We start from the raw sequence: 22,523 nt of genomic DNA on the forward strand, positions 1-22,523 counted from the left end.
GGATAAAACGAAGTATATTATAGCAGTAATTACCTAGAGGAAACATCTTGAATAAAGACTCACCAACACAGACGAAATAACTAAGTTCTTTCTCCGCAAATCCTCTACAATGCCCTGCTCCACCTCTCGGTAGGATTTGGTGTAGTTGGCGCCGCTTGTCCGGCTCCACCTGAACCACAGAAGTAGAAGTTATAATTGCTAATATGCAAATAAGCACAGAGAGAGAGAGAGAGAGAGAGAGAGAGAGAGAGAGAGAGAGAGAGAGAGAGAGAGAGAGAGAGAGAGAGAGAGAGAGAGAGAGAGAGAGTGTGGAAAGTTCAGATGAAAAACTAATTTTCGTCATGCATTGATAATTCATGGCCTGTTCATAAACTTGTCTGTTGGCAAAAATTATTACATTATAGATATTATTAATGGTATTGCAAATAATTGGATGGCTGTGAACATGGTAAAAATTGCTCATGATTACAAGGGAAAATAATGCTGGGGGAGAGAGAGAGAGAGAGAGAGAGAGAGAGAGAGAGAGAGAGAGAGAGAGAGAGAGAGAGAGAGAGAGAATTTTTACATTATGAAATCCTATGTATTTAAATTAGCTGAAACCTGGTTAAGTCATTTCTGCCTTGTCAAGAAAAAATTCTCCTCACAGGCAGCAAAAATGTAAATAGATATAGATATAGATTTTTAATATATATATATATATATATATATATATATATATATATATATATATATATATATATTTGATGTAATCATGTATCATTGTAAATATGGAATCCTGTAAACATTCTAATTAGAATATTATAATATGTCATGCATCCTCTTAATATGCATTTATTTAGATTCAATACTGAACTTAACATTTTCTACTCTAAACAATATAAAATTGGAACCAACCAGAACGGGTTATTCATTAAAGCTTTTATTAATTCTTTCTGTTGTAAGAAATGTATAAGTACTAGTAAATCTATAGTTATAATCAAATAAAAATGTCACGTGAAACTGAATAAGGACTGTTATAAGCTGTCAAGCAAACACAATATATAAGGAAATTTACGATGTAATCTACAGTTTATTAAAAATGGGTGAATGTTCGGAATCCCAACGCGAAACCCTTGACGCATTTGCGGAAAAAAGCATCGGCGAGTTATGTTCCCAGTAATACTGGATTCCCAATGCTTAAGCCTTTGATCCTATTTACAATATAGGGACGGGGATCCGATCCGAATTGGAAGAGAATATGCCGCTTAAATCTTTGCGGTCGAACGACTTTGCAGACCAAGTGAAATCTCTGGAGAAGATGAACACTGAGGCTCCACTTCAAGCTGAGCAATCTCTGTGCAGGTGATTCTGGGACGATATAGGGTTGCATTTTGAAAAGCTCACGTTGAAAAAATGATGCCACTTTTATTTCACGTTGAACGAAGCGTGTAATTCTATCCTTAAAAAGGAAGCATTTTGAGAGTCCCGAGAGAAACTCAATGCAGATCTTGTCCATGACGGTGTGGCATGTAAGTTTATCCTTAAAATGGGAGCTATTTGAAAAGCTCAAGGGAAACGACATGCAATTCTTGTTTATATTGATTGCACAAGTTCGTTTCTTTGGAGGGATGTCGAATATCTGAAGTTTATCATTGAAATAAATCATTCCCAAAGCCCTTCAGTGAATTTTAAAAAGAATGCATTTCACTCAACGGTGAGTAGGCCTACATGAGACGCAGCATTTAAGAATCAAGGACAAAGGTTTGCGCAATTTAATCCGTAAAATGAAAGGATTCCGGATCCTTAAAAAGCGAGTATGCTAGTTAGATTTCAAAAGCAACTTCTGTCCAACAGAGTTTATTCTTTTTGAAAAGCAACGGAAAAATCCACTGGTAGGGAGAATGTCAGCTAATTCCGCCTGAATGAAATAAAACCGCTTTTCGAACCACGTGAAGCATCTCGCTTAACGAGGGACATACCTATGTTTCTGCCTTTGAATTTTGTTTTGATCTACAAAAAATAATCCTTTTTATAAGTGCGCTATGAAAGAACACATGTTACTATCTTTAATCTTACAGTAAATAATAATAAAGATGATAATGAATATGGATGTTTTTGGAGGTGTAACAGGAATGCTGTAACAGTCAAAGACCCACAAGCAAATATAAATTCTGACAAAAAGTCAGAAATCGAATTTCGAAGAATTATCGATTTTTAGTTTTTTTTTTTTTTTTTTTTACAGTTTTAGACTGGTATATGTCTAAATAAGCATGTCCTGAAATATTACTAAAAACAATTTTAATTGTTTTTTTTTTTACATTTTATATACACCGCATGTACCGGCATTTGAGCGTCATTGAGTGAAAAATTGTCGCAAAACTTCAGTATGACTTTTGAGGTGGAAGTGAGAAATATACTTTAGCTTTCCTACTAAAATACACATTACCTACGATAAAAACTGGCTCTCTCTCTCTCAAAAAATATAATATCAGAGTAAATATGTATCTATGTATCTCGATATCAACCTGCGATATCGTCCTGTGAGCCACATTGAATGACAAATTGCCGTACAATGTTTGTATGACTTGCCAATTCTGAATAGAAGAAAGCGAGAAATTTACTTCAGTATCCTACTAAAACTACCCATTTTCTAAGATAGGAGCTTGTTCGTTCTCTACAAAAATATTAAACAAAATGTAAAAAAAATAAATATATATCTATGTATCTCGATATTTTGAACTCGTTATCACAGATATACTATACCAACTAGTACACATATAATATTTTATACTTATTGGCATACTTTTACTGCGTATTTTCGGAAATATGAAATTATATAAGTAGGTAACAGTTCCAAACAGAGCGTCGGGTTTTATGTAAACAATCTCGATTTGTGTGTTAAGCAATATACCAGTTCTCTGTGACGCATTTCCTTTTCGGATTTTCGTACCGTGTAGTGTATTCACGCAATTCCATTGCCATAAGCAAGAGAAGTACCATCCTGGTGAGGAGAAATTTGAACGATTGGATGTCGTAAGTTTGTTACGAGAGAGGGTCGAAGCAAACGGGAATTGTCTCGCCTGGGATAGCAACACCTCCAGAACGCCCATATCAAAGTAAGGGATTTGTTTTCCTGTATTAGTGATATTCAAGTTAGTGATTACTATTTTTCACAATATTATAATATTTATATAACACCACAAAGCTTTATTTTACAGCAGTGTGTAACGTTGTTGTCTGAATCGTGACTTGTGTAGGCTTGGTTGTTCAGCGTTTGTTTACTTTATCCTCGCAGTTGTTTGTTTATTTGCCTCTCCAATATCCGAACGGAAAACATGTACAGGGGTAGCGTATATAGGTTATTTATTAAATTTATATTGATAGCATACACTTTTATAGGTTATGAAGAAAACTTTAGGGTGAGTGTAAACGATGGGAACATACCTTTCCTGGAATACCATGTCGTGGCCTAACCTCATTAGGGCATTTATTTTTATAATTTATTATTACGAAAAAAAAATCGCACTGGTAGCATATAGCCTACTAGTTTTTATAGAGAGCATATACTATTTTTTATAGGTTATGGAGAAAACATTATATTGATAGCATATATTAATGAATTTTTGTTAAAAAATATATTTATGTATATTTATATAAATATGGTACTTCTAAGTATTTGCTCCGCACCTGTTTTTACCTTGGAAATTGGTTATTCCTACACTTTTAGGGCTGCTTAGCGGGGCTTCCCCCCCCTCCCCCCTGGACCCCCCTTTGTAGGGTACATAAACTATTTGTCACTAAACCAACTAAACCAACCTGACCTAACCTAACGTAGTTGACCGCGTTCCCTGGCTGGGAGGGCTTCGCCCCCCTGGACACCCCTTTGTAGGAAACGAAAACTTTTGGTTATTACAATAACTAAACCAACCTAACCTAACCTAGTTGGCTGCATTACCTGGCTGGGGGCTTTGCCCCCCTCCCCCCTGACCCCCCACTTTAGAGGCAACCTAAATTAAAGAGGTGCAGTTAAAGCGCATTAACAAACTGTTGCAGTTGTCGGATGGGTTATGAACCGTTCCAGGGCAAACAGACAGATCCAAGGGTTGGAAAGGGGAAGGTGTAACTTGTGATGATCGTGTATGGAAACCCCACACCCCCAGCGCCGGGAGAATCTTCTCCATCCCCTCTCTGAAACCCCCTTTCCTCTAACTTCGTGTAGGGTGCAGCCCAATTTTCGGGGCCTATTTTCAACTGTAAAGCCGTGTTATAACGTTTATATGGGTAAACTCCATATGCAGGGAGTGCGTTAACATACATGAGCATTAACAATTGTGAGTTAGGAACTCAAAATCAAGGTGAGCAGAAAGGAAAGCGGGTTATGAAAAAAGTAAACAGAAAGGAATGTTGGCAACTCTGAGTGTGAAACCCCCCAGTGTTCCCCATGTGCAACCATCTGTTCAGTCTGCAGTACAAAGAATTAGGAGGTTTTTCCTCAACACAGAGGTAACGGCGTAATGCGATTGGTTGGGTAAGTATCAGACCCCCCGGGCCCTGTTTCCTGAGCAAGGAGCCGGGCTGTGAACCAAAAGCTCCCCTATGAGAGTGCAGGTGCGTGAAAACGTTCGTAACAGTAGTAGTAATGGAAGGGTTTGTCTTTGTAACAGCTCCCCTGGTCATCTTGTTCCTTCTGTGTTTGTGTGAGGGTTTGTCATCTCTGTAGTGCCGTATGCAGTAAAATTTGACCGTCTTCTCACCCCCCGTGGTCTACCCCACCCATAACCCCACTTTCCCTAGGGGTCCCCTAAATTTTAGGATAATAACAAAGGGGGGAGCAAATCACCCTGTCCTGGCGGTATACCCCACCCATAACCCCACTTTCCCATTGGGTCCCCTAGCTTGTTGGATGAAGTTCTGTGGTTAATTACAGGTTAATTACAATCGTGCGACAAAAATTAAAGGTAAATCCATACTTAGCAACCCAAACACTGTAGAAAAAGTTAAGTTAGAAGGAAATCACTGCTGCAGAGCTAATACTTTGTTCTACCATATATATATATATATATATATATATATATATATATATATATATATATATATATATATATATTATATCTATATTATATATATTATAAGCTATATATTTATATATTTATTGTATATAATATATATATAGGCTATATATTTATATATATATATATATATAATATATATATATATATATATGATATATACAGTATATACATACAAAAATGCTCGAGGGGAAGGTGAAAGGAAAATTCTGCGACACCGAGCCTTCGTCAATTTTTCAAGAAAAGATCCTTTCATTGTGATCAAGTCTTGAAAAATTGACAAAAGCTCAGTGTCTCAGAATTTTCCTCCCACCATTCCCGTGAGCTCTTGTATATATTTATATGCCAGAGAGCCATTGTGGTGTTGGATATATGTATATAGATATGATGTGTGTATGTATGTGTGTGTATATGTTTGAAATCATTTGGGAGTATGATGTACGTTTAATGAGGTACTACCGGGAAAATTAAACACTGAGTATAAATCCTGTTTCTTCTTTGGTTTTCTAAGATATATTCAAGGGGACTAATGCATAGTGGTAGCAAGTTACAAAAGGAAGTGATAATACAAACGAACACACCTACGCGTGTGGAAAATTATTCATACTTAATATATACTGCAAATTTTTACCACCATGTGTAAGTACTTTTGAAAATGCCATGGAAAACTAAATACGAAACTGGTCAGGATTTATGCCCACTGTTTAATTTTTTTTATGTGTTACATTTGTGTATATATATATATATATATATATATATATATATATATATATATATATATATATATATATATATATATATACATATATACATATATACATATATTTATTCTTCGGAGATCTGTTTTCTACTTGTGTTCCTCACATCAAGAAATATGCATCATCTGCTTTCAACTTGGGAATATTCCTCCTGTTAGTTCTCTGTGAAGAAATGCACTATATCATATCTTTTTAAAACGGGAAAATCATTTCAATCTTCTGTTTCGTTTTGGAGAATGTTTTTCTCCTGATGCTTTTCCCGTAAAGTATATTTCTTTTCTGTTTCCCACATAAAAATTTATTTTTCTTTTTTTCCCAAACTGGAAAGATGTTTCCCTATATATATTTTGCTCCTCTCTAGGAAATATATTTGTTATCTGTTTATTGCTGAGAAATCTGTAAAAAAAAATTCATTAGGTTTCTAGATTTAGGCCTAAGATAAACTTTTAACACTCATCAGCGTAGATTAAGAAAAACAAGTTTCATCAATTCCTCAGTTACTTTTTAAAATTTTCTGGTGAATATGAACCGATGCATTTCGATGACGTGTGATAATGACTGGCTATAATGTGCAACTCATTGTCCCTCCGCTCATCATACGCCAGAATGAATTATAATTTCTTTTGTAAAAGCCTCTTGCTTTGTGTAAAAACGAAACAAACGTGGCTGTGTTATTCTGGTGTTGTAACGAAGGAATAAACTTGAATATATTCCCTTTGCGTTATAAATATTATTAAATTGTCTTGGTGCCGTAATGTAGGAAATAAGCTCAGATAAGAAGTCTTGGTGTCGTAAAATATAAAATGTTCATGTGTAAATTCTTTTGGAGTCGCAATGCAAGAAATAAACACAGCTAAACAAAGCCATTATCGAACACCTTTAGTTTCCAGGAATCGATCGCTATGATACCTGTTCTCAGTATTTGGTATAGAAGGGATTTTGTCATAGGATATTGACATGTAGATTATCATTCCTATAAGCTCCGGGGAATAATAAAATGCTCAGGTTTCTTAATTTTTTCCCTTCGTTATTTGAAATCCATCTTCTCTTATTACCCCTTTGCATATTACTTCGTCGTCTGATTTCCGTTGGCAATAAAAGCTGAAAATAACGATTTATACAATTAACGATGTTTTCGAGATAGAACTGAACCTGTTTATATTTCAGCGTTTCATCGAGTTCCCGTTTATCTGTTTGTGCTATTCAGAGAGGTGGTATTTTTATATCTGTTCCGACGAGATTAGTCCATCCTCCCCCGCGCGAGATGTCATGTCTGATAGGCACTGGCGATGTTAATTTCATTTCGGGATGAAATGCGAATTTATCATTTTTTATTGAACGTCGGGGAAACTGAACAGTTTTCCAGAGAGATAGGAAACACTTCGCCGACGCTCAGCTTATTAACTGACGAGTTAAGGGAATTGTTTTAACTTGATTCTGTTTCCTTAAAGTTACGTACTTTTTCCCCTGCGAGAATGTGGCTTCAGAAGAGGGTAACTTTCCTGTTATCAAAAATGATTTTGGGGGTGCTGCTGCTGGCCTCATGCCCTTTCTAGCTTTGCTTGTAGACACAGTCGCTCTGCCTGCTAATCCACTACTTAGACCAACAACAACAACAATAATAATAATAATAATAATAATAATAATAATAATAATAATAATAATAATAATAATAATAATAATAATAATAATAATAATAATTATTATTATTATTATTATTATTATTATTATTATTATTATTATTATTATTATTATTATTATTATTATTATTATTATTATTACTACTTCTTGAGGACAGTATTGTCTCTAGAATTCCACTAAATGAGTAAATTTATTAACTTTCCCAGGCTTAATTTATTTCATCAAGTATCACCAAGACAGACAGGTATATATATGCATGTACAATCTCCATTCTGTCTATCGTGTCTGTCAGTCGAATAAGTGGATAAATGAGAAGAGAACGGGCTACCTAAAATAAATCTTTAATAATTAGAAAATTTTTAAAAATAAAAGAATTTTGTAAAAATGCGATTGCGTGTGTCCCAACTCTTCACTATCCCCAATAACTTCCTTTCGTTGGGCGAATGATCAAGAACGTCAAAGAACAGCTAAACAAACTTACCTAGAGACATTTTGATACTGCCCTCATTTATAATCTATACTTTAGAAATACAAAGAATAGAAAAATGCAGATGGAAAGACAATATTTTGTAGTAAATATATTCCCTTTGTTTTGATATATTGTGGGGATCAGTGTCATAGTTAGTAACTTTCTCTGGTGCATATTTTTTCAAACTTTGCGTTACGGTATTTTAATGGCCAGCACACATTAGCAAATAAACAGCGAGGTGAACTTTGAAACAATTCATAAAATAATTTCAATAAAAAAAATATTATATATATTGAGTAATATAAAACACCCGGTCGTAAAGGTGTATCACTCAGCATGCAGGTATAAATTCGATACGATATTAAATACTCGGTCTTTTTAATGACAAAATGGTAAATACGAGGTTTTTACGACTGATTTACTGTTTTTCCTTCATTTTTACTGAATGGCAATGAAAACGTGTTTTATTAATTATATGACTAAATAATAACTGCTTACAAAATTAAACATAAATCACGTTCACAGTACTTATGAAATCCATCTTGGATTCAGAATGGTGTAGGCTGTATATATTATATATGTATTATATATACATATATATATATATGTATATGTATATGTTTATATATGTATTATATATACATATATATATGTATATGTATATGTTTATATATGTATATGTATATATATATATGTATATGTATATGCATGTGTGTGTGTGTAAGACATATCATTACACATTTACAAAGTAATTTTCCTATTATTTTACCCACGTTCATTTCTTATTTTTGCTTTTAGTGTTACCATGAAACATTATAAATAAGAGTTACATACCAGTCCAATCACATCACTAACGGAAAAAAATTAATAGTAATTTGGTATGAAATGATCGCTTTAATATAATGTTACCCCTCTTGTTTAAAAAAAAAAAACAGCAGTTGCTGTTGACGAATGTTAACTCTGAAGCAAAAGCGAGAGAGTGTCTTGACTTCACTTGGGAGAAGGTTATTCTTAGCGCAAATGTTCGTAATGACCTCGGAGAGGCCGTCGAAACAGAGGCAATTTAGGATGCCACTTTCCTTCTTTTGTTGTGAAAGTAGGAGTATTTACCGAGACGCTCACACCTGCCTTATCTCCCTCACTTGAGACCAGACATTTGCGGCGCAGTTAATTGAAGAAGTTCTCTCCTCATGCACCGGAAAGTCTGTCCCACTACGAAGCCTACCTAATATCTGTTATCTCCTGGGAAAGGGTCAGACCCTCCCGTGGGCTTCTCCGGTAGAAGGCAAGGAAAGTCTTGATAAGATCAGAAACAGTTAGTTCAGTCAAATCGCTCAGATCCAAGACTGCGCCGTCTCCAATAGGGCAGTTCTGTACAACCGTCCCAGTAAGAACGTTCGTAATGCACTGATGACTCTACTGTTTACTTGCCAGCTAGAATTCGCTTGTCATCGTGAATAGTTTGCAGTTTTGTCATGGGGAAAGTGCGCTCCTGTAGGCAGAGGGCAGCCTTAGACCGCCTCGTGTAAGGTCACAGAGGGGAAAGAAATAGATTGTTGTGCTCTCGTTGGGGGAAAGAAATAGGAAAGTCTAGTTTGTGTGCTTGAAATTCACATAATATAATAGATAAAGTCTCTGATGTGTTAAAAGTTTTTATCGGTTAATGTCACAGCCTTGCCTTCCTTGTGTTACTTTGGTCGAGTATAAAAATTGGTCGTGAAATTAACTGATCAATTGTCTGCCATTTCACTTCTCAGTCCTACAATTCTCTTTAGCTTCTCTGTGTCATGAGTTGAAGTTTCTTTGAGCAAGTTAGGTTTTTATTAACCAAACAGAAAGTTTTTATCACTAAAGGGTAGCATATTGATGTAGGTCCTTTGTTTCTTACGGTTTAGTTATAGGTGATAGAGACCGCGTTCTAGTACCTCTTGCTTATTACTTTTCCTTGGACTGTTATGCTTTTGTGTCCTGACAGAACTAAGTGGAGAATTGCATCTCCTATTCAAATAACTTTTCAGTGTAATCAAGGTTTCTCGTGCCCCATTATGAGAGCTTACCAATCTGTAATCTCTGTCAGATGCCAACTCTTGTTAGATGGAATTTTTTAAAGCTGGTGTATACATACACACACACACACACACCACAAAATACGTAAATAGCTAAATAAATGAATAATATATAAGGAAGAGAAAAAATTAAGGATCGACTCACATGAATAATGAAATAGGAAGAAAAAACTCACCTGCCAACTTTGACAAGTCCCGTCTTTGTCAATTCGACGATGTCCAATGTGACATCTCGGCGGAATCCTTTGGCATCGAATTTGATGAGTCCCGTCAGACCCCTGACCTGAACCTGGTGGGGAGAGAGACGGGGGAGGGAGGGAGGGGAGACAAATAAACAAATGAGAATAATGTATATATATATACATATGTATATATACATATGTATATATATATATATATATATATATATATATATATATATATATATATATATATATATATATATATATATATATATATATATATATATATATATATATATATATATGGAGAGAGAGAGAGAGAGAGAGAGAGAGAGAGAGAGAGAGAGAGAGAGAGAGAGAGAGAGAGAGAGAGAGAGAAAGTGTTATTCAGAAAAATTTACTCTTAAAGAAAGAAATAGTCTTTTTTTTTCTTTTCTACTTGACGGTCTTAAATAGTTATAATTTTCTATTTTTGCTTTGGATAATTTATCTGCTCTGGATATTGTTGGTAACTTTTTCGGTTTTGTATCGAGATGTAATTGGATACTTTCTTATTTTTCTCATATTCTTCTTGAAATGTTCCTGTACCTATTAGCATGACCATTATTGATAATATTGTCATAATCTTCATGTAGAAAATGCTTTACAGTGGCTGAAATAAATGGGTAAATAGAGCCTTCAATTGCATAGTTGTATGCAGGACACAGGTCTGAATTACGAATTACACATCCGGCTGCCTGCGAGAACACCATGGCTGTGTAATTGATGTAATTAAGACCTTTATCTTGCATTACAAGGACCCAGTTATAAGCTTCGATAGCATTTGTATCAGCGCTGGAATTGAAATTGTTACAGCTTTTGCTCAATGATTTTTTTCCGATTTGCAAGCGATATTCTATTAATCCTTTATTTAGGAACAAATAAAAATTGAAGGAGGCTTAACCAGATGTTAAATCTTCTGGGTCACCAATTTCCCGAAGTCCACAGTCAACCAAAGACAACCAAACAAGATTGCGGGGAAGGTTCTCTACTTAGAATGAGTCGGAAGCCGATTTATCATTAAAGGTCACTGTCGATTATCCAGACACTCCTCTTGCCAATAATTCGTTGACCATAGTTGCTGTAACGCTAATTTTTCCGTTTAATAAACCATTCCGTCAAGTGATCTATCAACCAATCAGTTATCCATGCAACTGTTCAAGTTGTAATTTATTCAGGATGTCAATATTCAACGTATTTCACGAAATCCAATTATCAGTGGCGCAGAACCAAATCAACATGGCCACGAACTCGCACATAAATCAATGGCTGACTGATATTGAATAAACTGGGCTCAGAGTATAGACAAGCGCTCTGAAGATCGCCCGGAAGACAAAGGCGAAATTCAACGTTGTTGATACGGGATGTCCGCTTCTACGTCACGCTCGCTGTCAGTGCAAGAGAGTGTTGTGGATTCCGATGTCTCGGGTTATTAAAATCTCGGAAGAGGGGTCTCCAATAAGATACAAAAAGTTATACGTTCTTTGGTCTTCAGTTAATTTTGAGCTTGCCAGAAAAAATGATAAGTAGATAATAAATAAATAAATAATAAAAAGAGAAGAAAGTAAAATCTATTAATATTAAAGTAAAAAAAAACTTCGGACTTAATATTGATTTTGAAAATTAAGCCAGGGATCAAATGAGGAGGTTTGTCAGTGGTCATAATCTGTTTAGAATAGTCGAAGATATTTTGATAAAAGAGGCAGTAATAACAATATTGATCAAAGCTAAAGGATACTGAAGTTCTGAGATGAAAATATGTAACATTTTAAGGTCCTGCTAGAAGGCCTCCACCGAAGATGAGAATAATAGAATGGAAGACTGGATTGAAACAGGTTAAACACACATACCAAGATTTCTCTTCTTCTATCAGAAAAAAAGAGAGACCTGACAATTTCTCGTCACCGAGCCATCCCTTGTGAGGAGATTGCGTCACTCACCCATTTCATGTAATTAACGAGAGAATTCCCATAAATCCAGGTCTCGTCTCCCTCGCAGTCGAGTCTCGCCACTTCAATCGGGCGGGATCTGTCCAGATCTCCCAGAGCCTTCGCGAAGAGGTGCACCGCGTCGTACATCAGAGCCATCTCTGTCTGTAGGGGGAGGAGGGGGAGAAGGAGATGAATGATGGGAACGGGAAGAAGAAGAAGAAGAAGAAGAAGATAGCGGGAGGAAGAGGGAGGGGAAGAATGAGAGGAGTTGGAAGATGCAGAAGTCGTATATCAGAGCCATCTTTGCCTCTCGGGAAGATAACGATGAAAAAGTTGAGAAATAAATAAAAAAAAAAACAAATGAGGTGATAAAGAATGAGAAGAGAGAGATGAAGAAGTTAAGTAAGTAGATGAATCTATCTGTCGACCCAGAAGAGGAGAAAAGAAGCAGTTTGGGTTAGAAATAAGAAAGAAAGATTGATAAAGTAGAAGGGAAAAAAAGATGAAGAAAAATAAGAAAAACCAAATATAAAGCAAAGAAGAAGTATAAAAAGGAGAGAAAGAAAGAGAAGAAGTGGTGTTGCAACAGGACAAAGAAAAAAAAGAGGGAAGAACAGAATTTGTATTTATTCTGAAAGTTGATATTTGAAATTTCTTTTCGAGTTGCTTATCGGACAAATGATTGATTTATGAGAGCTCACTGTACACAGACCCAATACCATTTAGCGGGAATACCGTTCTCATTTATGAAAGGCGTGTCTTCCCTGTAACGCTAACGAAAAAATAATTTGTTATTCTGTATTGTTTATCAGTTTTTTTATCTTTCATTTTAGTCTCGGAACTTCGCAGTAAGAATAAAGTGATTTACGTTTCATGCTGACTTCTCCCGTGCCTTCTGATTTTGTACGGCTGAGGAGTAGCCTTACCGTCATGTTGAATTATATATATATATATATATATATATATATATATATATATATATATATATATATATATATATATATATATATATATATATATATATATATATATATATATATATATGTATACATATATATATGTATATATACAGTGTAAATAAATTAACATTTACTTAATCAGAGTATCTCTCTGGCGACCCTCAACCTCCTTATATATTTTGAAAAATGAATTGTAGGTAACAATGTCAATTTTCATCCAAATCATTTACTCACTAACAAGCTTTTCAAGGCTACTGCCGGTCCCTTCCCTCGCTTCCGATTCCTACGGTCGGTTGAGACTTTTTTATATATATTTTTTTGCATGATTTTCCTAACCTGATGTTGTAGAATTCAAGATTAAAACAATGATACTGATTAAATTATAATTATTGCAGATAACCGTACCGGTTATTTTCCTCGGGGGACGAATGAATTAAAATGCAATTTTGTAGTGTTTACTTTGACTCTTCACAGCATAATTTAACATTAATGCGAGTCAACCATTCGGCGAAGTACTCTTATAGCTTTTTATGAAGTTTTGTGAAAAAGTTATTTCAAATTCCATTAAGCTGAGCAGCAACGTTTGAATATTTATGTCGAAACCTTTTAATGTTTTGGAATTGAATTTTTGGGTCTAAATTTCTTTCTTTCGCCTAAAGTAAACAAAGTTGCATCATACTTTAATTTAAAATGATAAGTTTTTCGTATTTAGTCATTACTAAAGTTATTCATTATGGAATTATTTTTCTCCAGCTACAGTATACTCAGTTTTAATTAAAATCTGGTTGTAAAAGTAAAAATATTCTTTATGCTTTAACATTTTCATTTTAGGGATCTTATTCAAAATTCTCAATGATTTTTCACCACATACAATAATTTTTTCCCCTGTCGTGTTCATGGAAGCATTCAAAGGCGAAGAGTAAATATCTTGTTCTTTCCTAAAATTTTGCAAAACTAATTAAGGTATAGACTGTAAGTCTTTCGTATTTGTCATAGATTGTGCGGTTGAAACTCATCTGAGAACAGGACAAATTAAATATACGAAAGAGTTTGAGGTATATTATGAGACTTATCTTCACTTGGATTAAATAAATGAAGGGTGGTTGTGATGTGTGTTATGAATGCAAAAGTAAATTATAGGCATAGCAGTTAAGTCTGATCTGCTTGTTGTGAATAAAAACACAGAATCTTCTGGAGGGTTGTTTTTCTGGGGTACTGGTTGTTAGAAATATTGTTATATAAAGAAAAGTACCCAAGAGTGTACTTGAGAAAGAAAAAAAAAAGACAGGGCGTTAGAAATATATCTGATACTTTGGTGAAAAAACAGTGAGAATGGAAGACTTCTTCGACCCGAAAGTTTTCAGGAACAGGTTTACAAATATTTAATGCAGATAAAAAAAATCAGTATAATTAAAGGTATGGGTGTTGTCGGATGTGATGGGGATTGAGGGAAGTGTTTGTTTATATAGGTAATGGGGAGGAGGAAGAAAAGAAGTGGTAAGGGTAAAATAGTCAATTGACGGATGTAGAGAAGAACAGAAAAAGACGATTTTTAGAGCTACAAGGCAAAAGATAGAGACCCAAGTAACAGAATGAAGAAACAACAATAAAAGTAATTAAGTTGTAAGATACAAGGAATAAGTAGAAATTCACGTATATAAATGGAAAAGAGAGAGAACAGTGAAACATAAAAACAAGTGATGAATGCCCGTAATAAAAAGCTTAGCCAGAAAGAACGTTGTTTCAGAGGCGAGTCAGCACACGCAGAATAGTAATGTTAATGAATGAAAGGGACTCGGAATAAAAGATGCAATCAAAATCTCTTCAGAGGCAAAAAGGTCGAGGAATCGAGTTGGAAAGAATCGCGTCTCATGAAAAGGTGGTGCTGCATTTTCCCACAACACAGCCTTTCGGCAGCGCCGATGATCGCTGCAAATGAACTCGCGTCACGAAATGTGAAGTGCTGTTGAAATGGTTAGACAGATCTTTCGCCTGGGAAGTGTACGCCGACAGAATTTAGCCCAGAAAAATCAGATAAACTCGCGTGGCGTGTTTTTGTGTTTCTCCTTCTCATATTTTGTGCACGGGTAAACACATGCAGATATATAAACACTGAAATTATATATCTTTGCAGAGAAATGTATTGGAATACACGCATCCACTTCTGTTTTTCGTGAAAGCTAAAATATTCCGCAAACCGTTAGTGGTATGATGGAAGGAAGCTAGTGACACGAGTCAAAAACAGAGGGCAGTAAGAGGCTTTGAAATAAATGCACGCCCTAATTGCATCAAAGTGAGTGAATTCTAATTAAGTGCCACTCCTGTGTTGCTAAATGCTCTCATTTCATTTCGGCCAAAAAATACGATTATGAGCGAGTGCTCTAATGCAATGAGTTAGTCGCCAGTATCACAGGCAGAAATTTGTTTGTATCGGTCAAAACGCGGACGCGGGCATATGCGCGCGTACACACACACACGCACACATAATCTATCTATCTATCTATCTATTATACACACACACACACACAAAAATTGTAACTTGTTTCTTCATTATCCTGGATCGAGGCTCAGTGTTGAACGAGAGATACCGCACATTATTTCTATTTTATTTCCAGTTAAGGCTCCAAGGACCTCATTGTGGAAAAATTGTCTAAAAATATAAAGAAGGTTGGACGTTAATAGTTCGCTGTGGTCTTTTTATTTACGTAATTCTGGCAAGCGTTTCCAGTAAATGAAAGTCCAGTAAATACCTACAGAAAGTATCTTAATTATTTATTGTGTTGTGTAATTATCAGACGAATAATAATAATGATTATATATTCGATGCCTTTGTTATTAATTGCGTCTTATCGTATTTTATTCATTGGTTTGCTTTCCATATCAGGTATTTTTTATTTTATTGTCCATTAAACTGTTTGTTGTCTGTGACAGAAACATGGGCGATTTCCCATTAATATCGATATTTTATATTGCATTCCTGAATGAGAGTTACAATGGTTGCGTGTTATCAGAATTAAAGAATAATGAACGGTACATCACTGTATGATGAATGTAACTGAATCCTTATCAGTGAGGGATATGATCGTGCCTACATTTGAACTAAGGGATGCAGCGTCGTCTATAATATCAAATTTGAAATACAATTTTTCACAATAAATGAGGGCTGTAACTATAATAGATTATCATACGAAGGCTACAGCAGTTATTACAGTGGATAATATGAAACGACAGTTCACATGCATAATTAGCTGTCACGAAAATAACTGACCTATTTTGTTGCACAAAAAAGAAAATTAATGTTCACTCTTTACGAATGATACGGCCCACGAATGTTAATAGAAAGTTTGTTAAATCATGATGTTTTATTAATTTTTCAATGCACATTTGAAAGTGTATTTTTCATAAATGGACATTATGTTTCATCTTTAATAAATAAAACCATATTAATTTATTATTATTATTATTATTATTATTATTATTATTATTATTATTATTATTATTATTATTATTATTATTATTATTATTATTAGGTAATAGGGTATACAGAAAGAAAATATCTCTTATTAGAAAAGAAAAAATATAAATGATCAAATTCCGTAAATAAATTGTTAGGAATAAGAATAGATTATAAATATACAAGGTCAATTGTTGTTCTAGGGTAGTAATATATTGCATCTTGGCGAATACCAACATTAAGAAATTACCAAGCAAATATTCTCTTCAACACTTATTTGGCGTATATAAAAAATGCTTTTTTTTCATTTTTGTTGAACATGAAAGTTCCAAAACAAACTTGACAGAACTTGGTGTTCTAAAATGAACTTAACTATTTGATAGGGCTTCAAAAATAATTTCTTATGCTTGAGAAATAAAGACATTATACTTTCGTAATAATGTAATAATAGAAATACCCGAATTACGCTTTGCATATGAGCATTTACCAATGGATAAATATTGCTTACTGTCCTCGTAATACTTACTAAGCAATCTCCTCCCAAAGTTACTGAAGAAAGTATTTACCCACTAAGAACAGTATAATGCTGTGCTTTGGAAAGCTGTTTTTGCTTTTGCTTTTCCAGACCCCTACAAAATCTGAGCTAATAAAAAGCAGGTTTATTGTTTCTGTTTATGGAGTGAAAGCCTCTTTCTTATTGAGTATGGGTTAGAAGAGGTCATTGACCTTATAGAATAGGTCCGTTATGTATGTGCCATTTTAGTCAGCTTGAAAAGTTAGCCTTGATGTTGATAAAATGAGAAAGACAGGGATTCATATTTTCCATGTATTCAAAAGGTAATCTTATGACATCGATTCAGAGGCTATTGCGTTGAATTTTCGTTAGAAATTATGAAAATTAAATATATTGATCATTGGCTCTAATATAAAAACGGAATATGAAATTGGGAAACCGCTGAGAAATTACGATATGACTGCGTATTTACGACTCTCGTAAACCATTGTGATATCTTAAATTGCATTTGAGATTCCGAGGGTAAATTCCATTTGTTTTCTAACATAAAACTGATTTATAACAGGTTTTTATTCTTATAAGAGAATATGCAATTTTTTAGTGACAATGTTAACGGCCAAATTCATTTTTCAACTGAAGGTATTATTTCGAAATGAAATATATATATATATATATATATATATATGTATATATAAATATATATGTATATATGTATGTGGATATATGTACAGTATATATATACTGTATATATGTATATATATTTGTATATGTACAGTATATATATGTATATATTTGTATATGTATACTGTATATATATATACATATGTATATGTATATATTTGTATATGTACAGTATATATATGTATATATTTGTATATGTATATTATATATATATACATATGTACATATATATGTATATGTATATTATATATTTGTATATATATATATATATATGTATATTATATATTTATATATATATATATATATATATATATATATATATATATATATATATTGTCTCATATTCATGTGTTCAAGTGTACTTTGTAGCCTAAGGTAGGGTTAAGAGAGTATATTCTTAATAGCAAATGTTATGTGCATGGAAGGAAAAGCATCAGAGATTTTTCCCCTCAAAATACTCTTAAACGAGTACCATGTATTCGTCATCATTCCGCCCCTTCGACCAAATCTTGTCCCAGCTTTGTCGACCTTTGTACACGTTTTCATTCAACTTGACGGCTGCGTCTGTTTGGGTCAAAACTTGTAACTCAATTTTCGACCTGTTTCCTTCGTCCGATGGACTTGAAATTTTGCATGGTTACTCAGTCTTGATGACATTACAACCTTACATGATCTGTAGGTCAGCAGTAACCTCTAGTGACCCTACAGTGACCTCTCCCAGTATCTCAGGACTTGTATGAAAATCTTTAGATTTTTCATACCTTCTTTAGCTCGACAGGATATCACGTTCAATTTTTTATTTATAGTCATAAATCGGTTACAATTTCTGTCAAAACTGAAAAGTATAAAATAAAAAAAATTAAAACACGCTTTTGTTAAAATGCACTACAAAGTAAAAAAATCATTTTTTGAGACACACCAGGATTTTCGTAGAATTAATCATGTCTGCAAAAATAAAAGCGTGGGCGTCAAACATGTAAGGAAATTCTACAGGAAATAAAAAAAATATATTTTTTGTAGCATTTCCTTCCATGTATGGCGCCCCACGCTTTTATTTTTGTAAACTTGATTAACTGTAAGAAAATCTTGCTGCGTCTCAAAAAAATATTTTTTACTTTTTAGTGCATTTTAATAAAAGCATTTGTATAAATTTTCTATTATATTTTTTGTTCTCCTTCTTCGTAGAGAACACACGCTCCCGTTTTCTGTAGAAGTCGGTGATTTATGCGCGTTTCGTGAATGCGTATCGGCGATTTCATAAACAGGTGATTTATATTCAGTTCGGCGATTGCCGCGTTAAAGTAACCATATAACCCATTTATCGGGACATAAAGGTTCATCAGGGGACGATAAACGACAAAACTACTTGGCAAAGGAGGAGGGGGCTGTGTTTGGGGGGAGGGGTAGATGTGGTTGTGAAGAGATTCATTTAACTATTTATGTCCTCGTTTCCTCTCACACTCAATTTCTCGATTTTGTGTTTTCGGTTTTGGAAATTCCGTTGTGAGCCCCATTCCGGTCTATATTGTGGATGCTTGGGCCACTTCAAAGTGTCGGGAAGAGGTCACACACACACACACACACACACACACACACACACACACACAAATCAGGCGTCTTGCTGTTCTTCTACCTAGTTATGCCTGACACAACGCCTCGCTTAAGCAAGACGATCTGAAGGAGAGGAAAGTTGTTTACTTATTCTAGTGTCATGTCAGTTGCTGCCCTGGTGACTGAATCGACAGTACCTCATTGCTTTTCCAAAGAAAGATACCGCCGCCTCCGCATCCCCGAAATACCATATATCCTTAGGCTGGGGCCGTCTCTTGATGTTACTTCAGAAGGATTTTTATTATCGTATCCATGCTTACGGATGGGTAGTTTACTACGGACCGCACCTACCTGCAATAACAGTTCTGAATCCGACCACGCCTCACAAAAGAACAGCACCCCAAGAATCAAGGCCGCAGAATGCCCAGCCTGCCACCAACAGGTCACTACGGTTGTTGCAGCAAAACCCCGACCTTCTGGTCAACTCGATCGTCAGTTACAAAAGACCCATTAACGCCAAACAGTTAAAACACCTTACCGCCCGCTGACGGCGTATGATATGATTCACATCCTTACGGGTTGCTCCACGAGCAAGATCCCGTGCTGGCATAAAGCCAGGTTAATCATAAACGACAACAGCTCACATCCGTTTTTCAGTCTGGAGTAAGCCTAACTTCCGCTGTCATTATCATAATTCAGTTTATTCGGCATTCTAAGTGTCTCGCTGCGTTTCGTGTAACTAAACATATATTCTCCTTAACAAATGTCAGGAATAAATTACCTGTTCGAACAGAAACAACGGCAATTATACAAGCCGTAATTACTTACGAAAGCCGTAACATTAATCTTTTGATATTGGCCATTTTTTTGGACGTTGACATAATTACCACTTTTTACTTTAAAAACACAGAATGCAGAATGTAAAAACGAACGATCGCAGTCATATCCACGAAAACATAATGAACGACTAAAGACCTGATATCAAGAGGTAATAGAAGAATAAAGAAGGGTATATTCTGCTGAACTCTTTATTAAAATCATACGCCAGGAATGGACGCTAAATGAAGAAGGAATATTAAACTAAACGTTTCTTTCGCGCTCATTCCAGGATTACGGTTTCGGCACGTTCCTGATTCCAAGTGGAATCCAGGATTGAAAATCTGTCACGGTTGTCATTTAGCGCTGAGTCAGGGAGGCGTCGGTGGCATGTTTCGCAAATCACTCTGAATACAAGATTATGTTTTTGTTGCTCGTTCATTCGTTGCAATGTCCAGGATTCGTCTTGATCATCGCGTGTGTTCCTTCTCGGAAGTTATGATTGTCAATATATATATATATATATATATATATATATATATATATATATATATATATATATATATATATATATATATATATATATATATACCAGACCAGACCCAGTTTATGTACTTCACTGATTCAAAACTCTAGCCGTTGGGCTAAAGCATTGCTCTTAATTTCGTGACGGGCAAAGATGAGATAATGGCTATATCATCTCATTTCTTCAAATTTCCACTTCGAATTTCATAAAGCAAGAAAATGAATAAACACGAGGCACGAGAAAGAATGAATGCTGTTGTCCAGCGTTCTGGAGGAATCATTGGAAATGTCCAGATAATTAAAGCCCAGCTTCAGTGGGCCTCAGTCAGACGAGAGAGAGAGAGAGAGAGAGAGAGAGAGAGAGAGAGAGAGAGAGAGAGAGAGAGAGAGAGAGAAGTTTGATCACTCAAAAACCGACGGTTAACACGATGCGGAGAGTAAGAAAACTTTAAAAAGACCGAAACGAACAAACTAAAGAAAAAAAGAAGATGAAAGAGAAAAGAGAAAAAGTCATAAAAAAGGATAAACAAAAGCGAAACAAAATCAAGAACACAAAAAGGATGAAAGAGAATGGGTGAACAAGGGAGCATAAAAAAAAAAAAAGTATAAAAAAAGCCAAGGCATTGCTATCAGCCGTCAGATGAAGCGAAAGATAAGGCGAATCTTTTGCATGGAATTTCAAAGAGAGAGAGAGAGAGAGAGAGAGAGAGAGAGAGAGAGAGAGAGAGAGAGAGAGAGAGAGAGACTGAATATCTAACGAGACGAGAGGAGGATCAAATATGCTAATCAACGTATGGGTTCATCACTTTGAAGAAGTCACGTGAATAATTTTACAGAAATTTGGGTGCCATGTTCATAAATTCTGACTTGCTCCACGAGAATGAATACGCTTTGATAATGGTGATTGCAAAATCAAACTAAATTGTGTAAACAACGAGCTACCAGTAAGTGAATTTAGACGTTATACAAAAAACATATATTTCATCAGCATAATTAAATACTAGACAGAATACGGAAAGTCTTAAATTAATCGCATTCACTGTAAAATTAAATCAAAAACTGAATTTTGTTTTGAAAAATTTATTACGCAATTTTATGATTCTTTTGGTTATTAGTGAAAATCCAAAGCTCAAATCGTGAAAGCATACTTATCAGTAAGTTGAAAAACATATAAAAAGAGTAGAAATATTTTTCCGAAACCTTATTTAGTTAATTTTCAAATTCCCCTCGAAAACCTGTATTTGTATTGTTGAAAGAACGCTTAGTGATAAAGTAATGAAAAAATAACATTATACCATCTTAGCGTTTTGGGAATCTTGACAAAATCGTAAATTTTCTGTTTACATGAAGTTTTAAAATGCCCATCAAATTTGCAAGTTGAAGTAGTGAAAGAGAAATCTAATAAGGAAATAAAAATTCGGAAAAACTGAAAAATAAATGGATAGTCTTGAGTTATAATAAGTTACTTTTACTCAGATTAGATGACTATGAATTAACTACATATGATGGAAGGGATGGAGTCCCTGGAATAAATGAGAAAATAAGTATATTTAGGAAAGAGAAAATGGCGAACAAAGCAATTAGCTAGACTGCGCTTTGGTACAGAGTAGATGGACGTAATGATTAAAATTGGAGTGGATGGAAGTCCATGTGACCATTATCATGTGGCAGCAAAATCTGAGATAAATATCATTTGGAGTTGAACGGATGACATTGTGGCTGTAAGTGTAATCAAGATAAATGAGCTGGATAAGATGGAAGTGAGAATAAAATAAAAGAGTGAGGAAATAACCCGTTAAGTGAAAAGATTACTTGAGGTGGAATTGCATGACAAAAGTGAGTATCACGTGCATGCGTGAAAGAGGACAGGTAAATTAGATAAGAGAGGA

The 22,523-nt window shown here is 34.7% G+C and overlaps 1 protein-coding gene across 2 annotated transcripts in view; it reads right to left on the reverse strand.

Annotated features, from left to right (window-relative positions):
* LOC136829249 (glutamate receptor ionotropic, kainate 2-like) overlaps positions 1 to 22,523 on the reverse strand; it is a 45,164-nt gene that overhangs the window by 17,604 nt on the left and 5,037 nt on the right. For both annotated transcript variants that reach the window (XM_067087593.1, XM_067087592.1), the window contains exons 3-5: positions 12,144 to 12,296; positions 10,159 to 10,271; positions 64 to 169 (exon numbers count right to left, since the gene is read on the reverse strand). In XM_067087593.1, the coding sequence (XP_066943694.1) occupies positions 64 to 169; positions 10,159 to 10,271; positions 12,144 to 12,296 (372 nt within the window). The remainder of the gene's footprint in view (positions 1 to 63; positions 170 to 10,158; positions 10,272 to 12,143; positions 12,297 to 22,523) is intronic.

The sequence above is a fragment of the Macrobrachium rosenbergii genome, chromosome 44 (genome assembly GCF_040412425.1).
Source record: "Macrobrachium rosenbergii isolate ZJJX-2024 chromosome 44, ASM4041242v1, whole genome shotgun sequence".
In the NCBI taxonomy this organism is placed as follows: Eukaryota; Metazoa; Arthropoda; class Malacostraca; order Decapoda; family Palaemonidae; genus Macrobrachium; species Macrobrachium rosenbergii.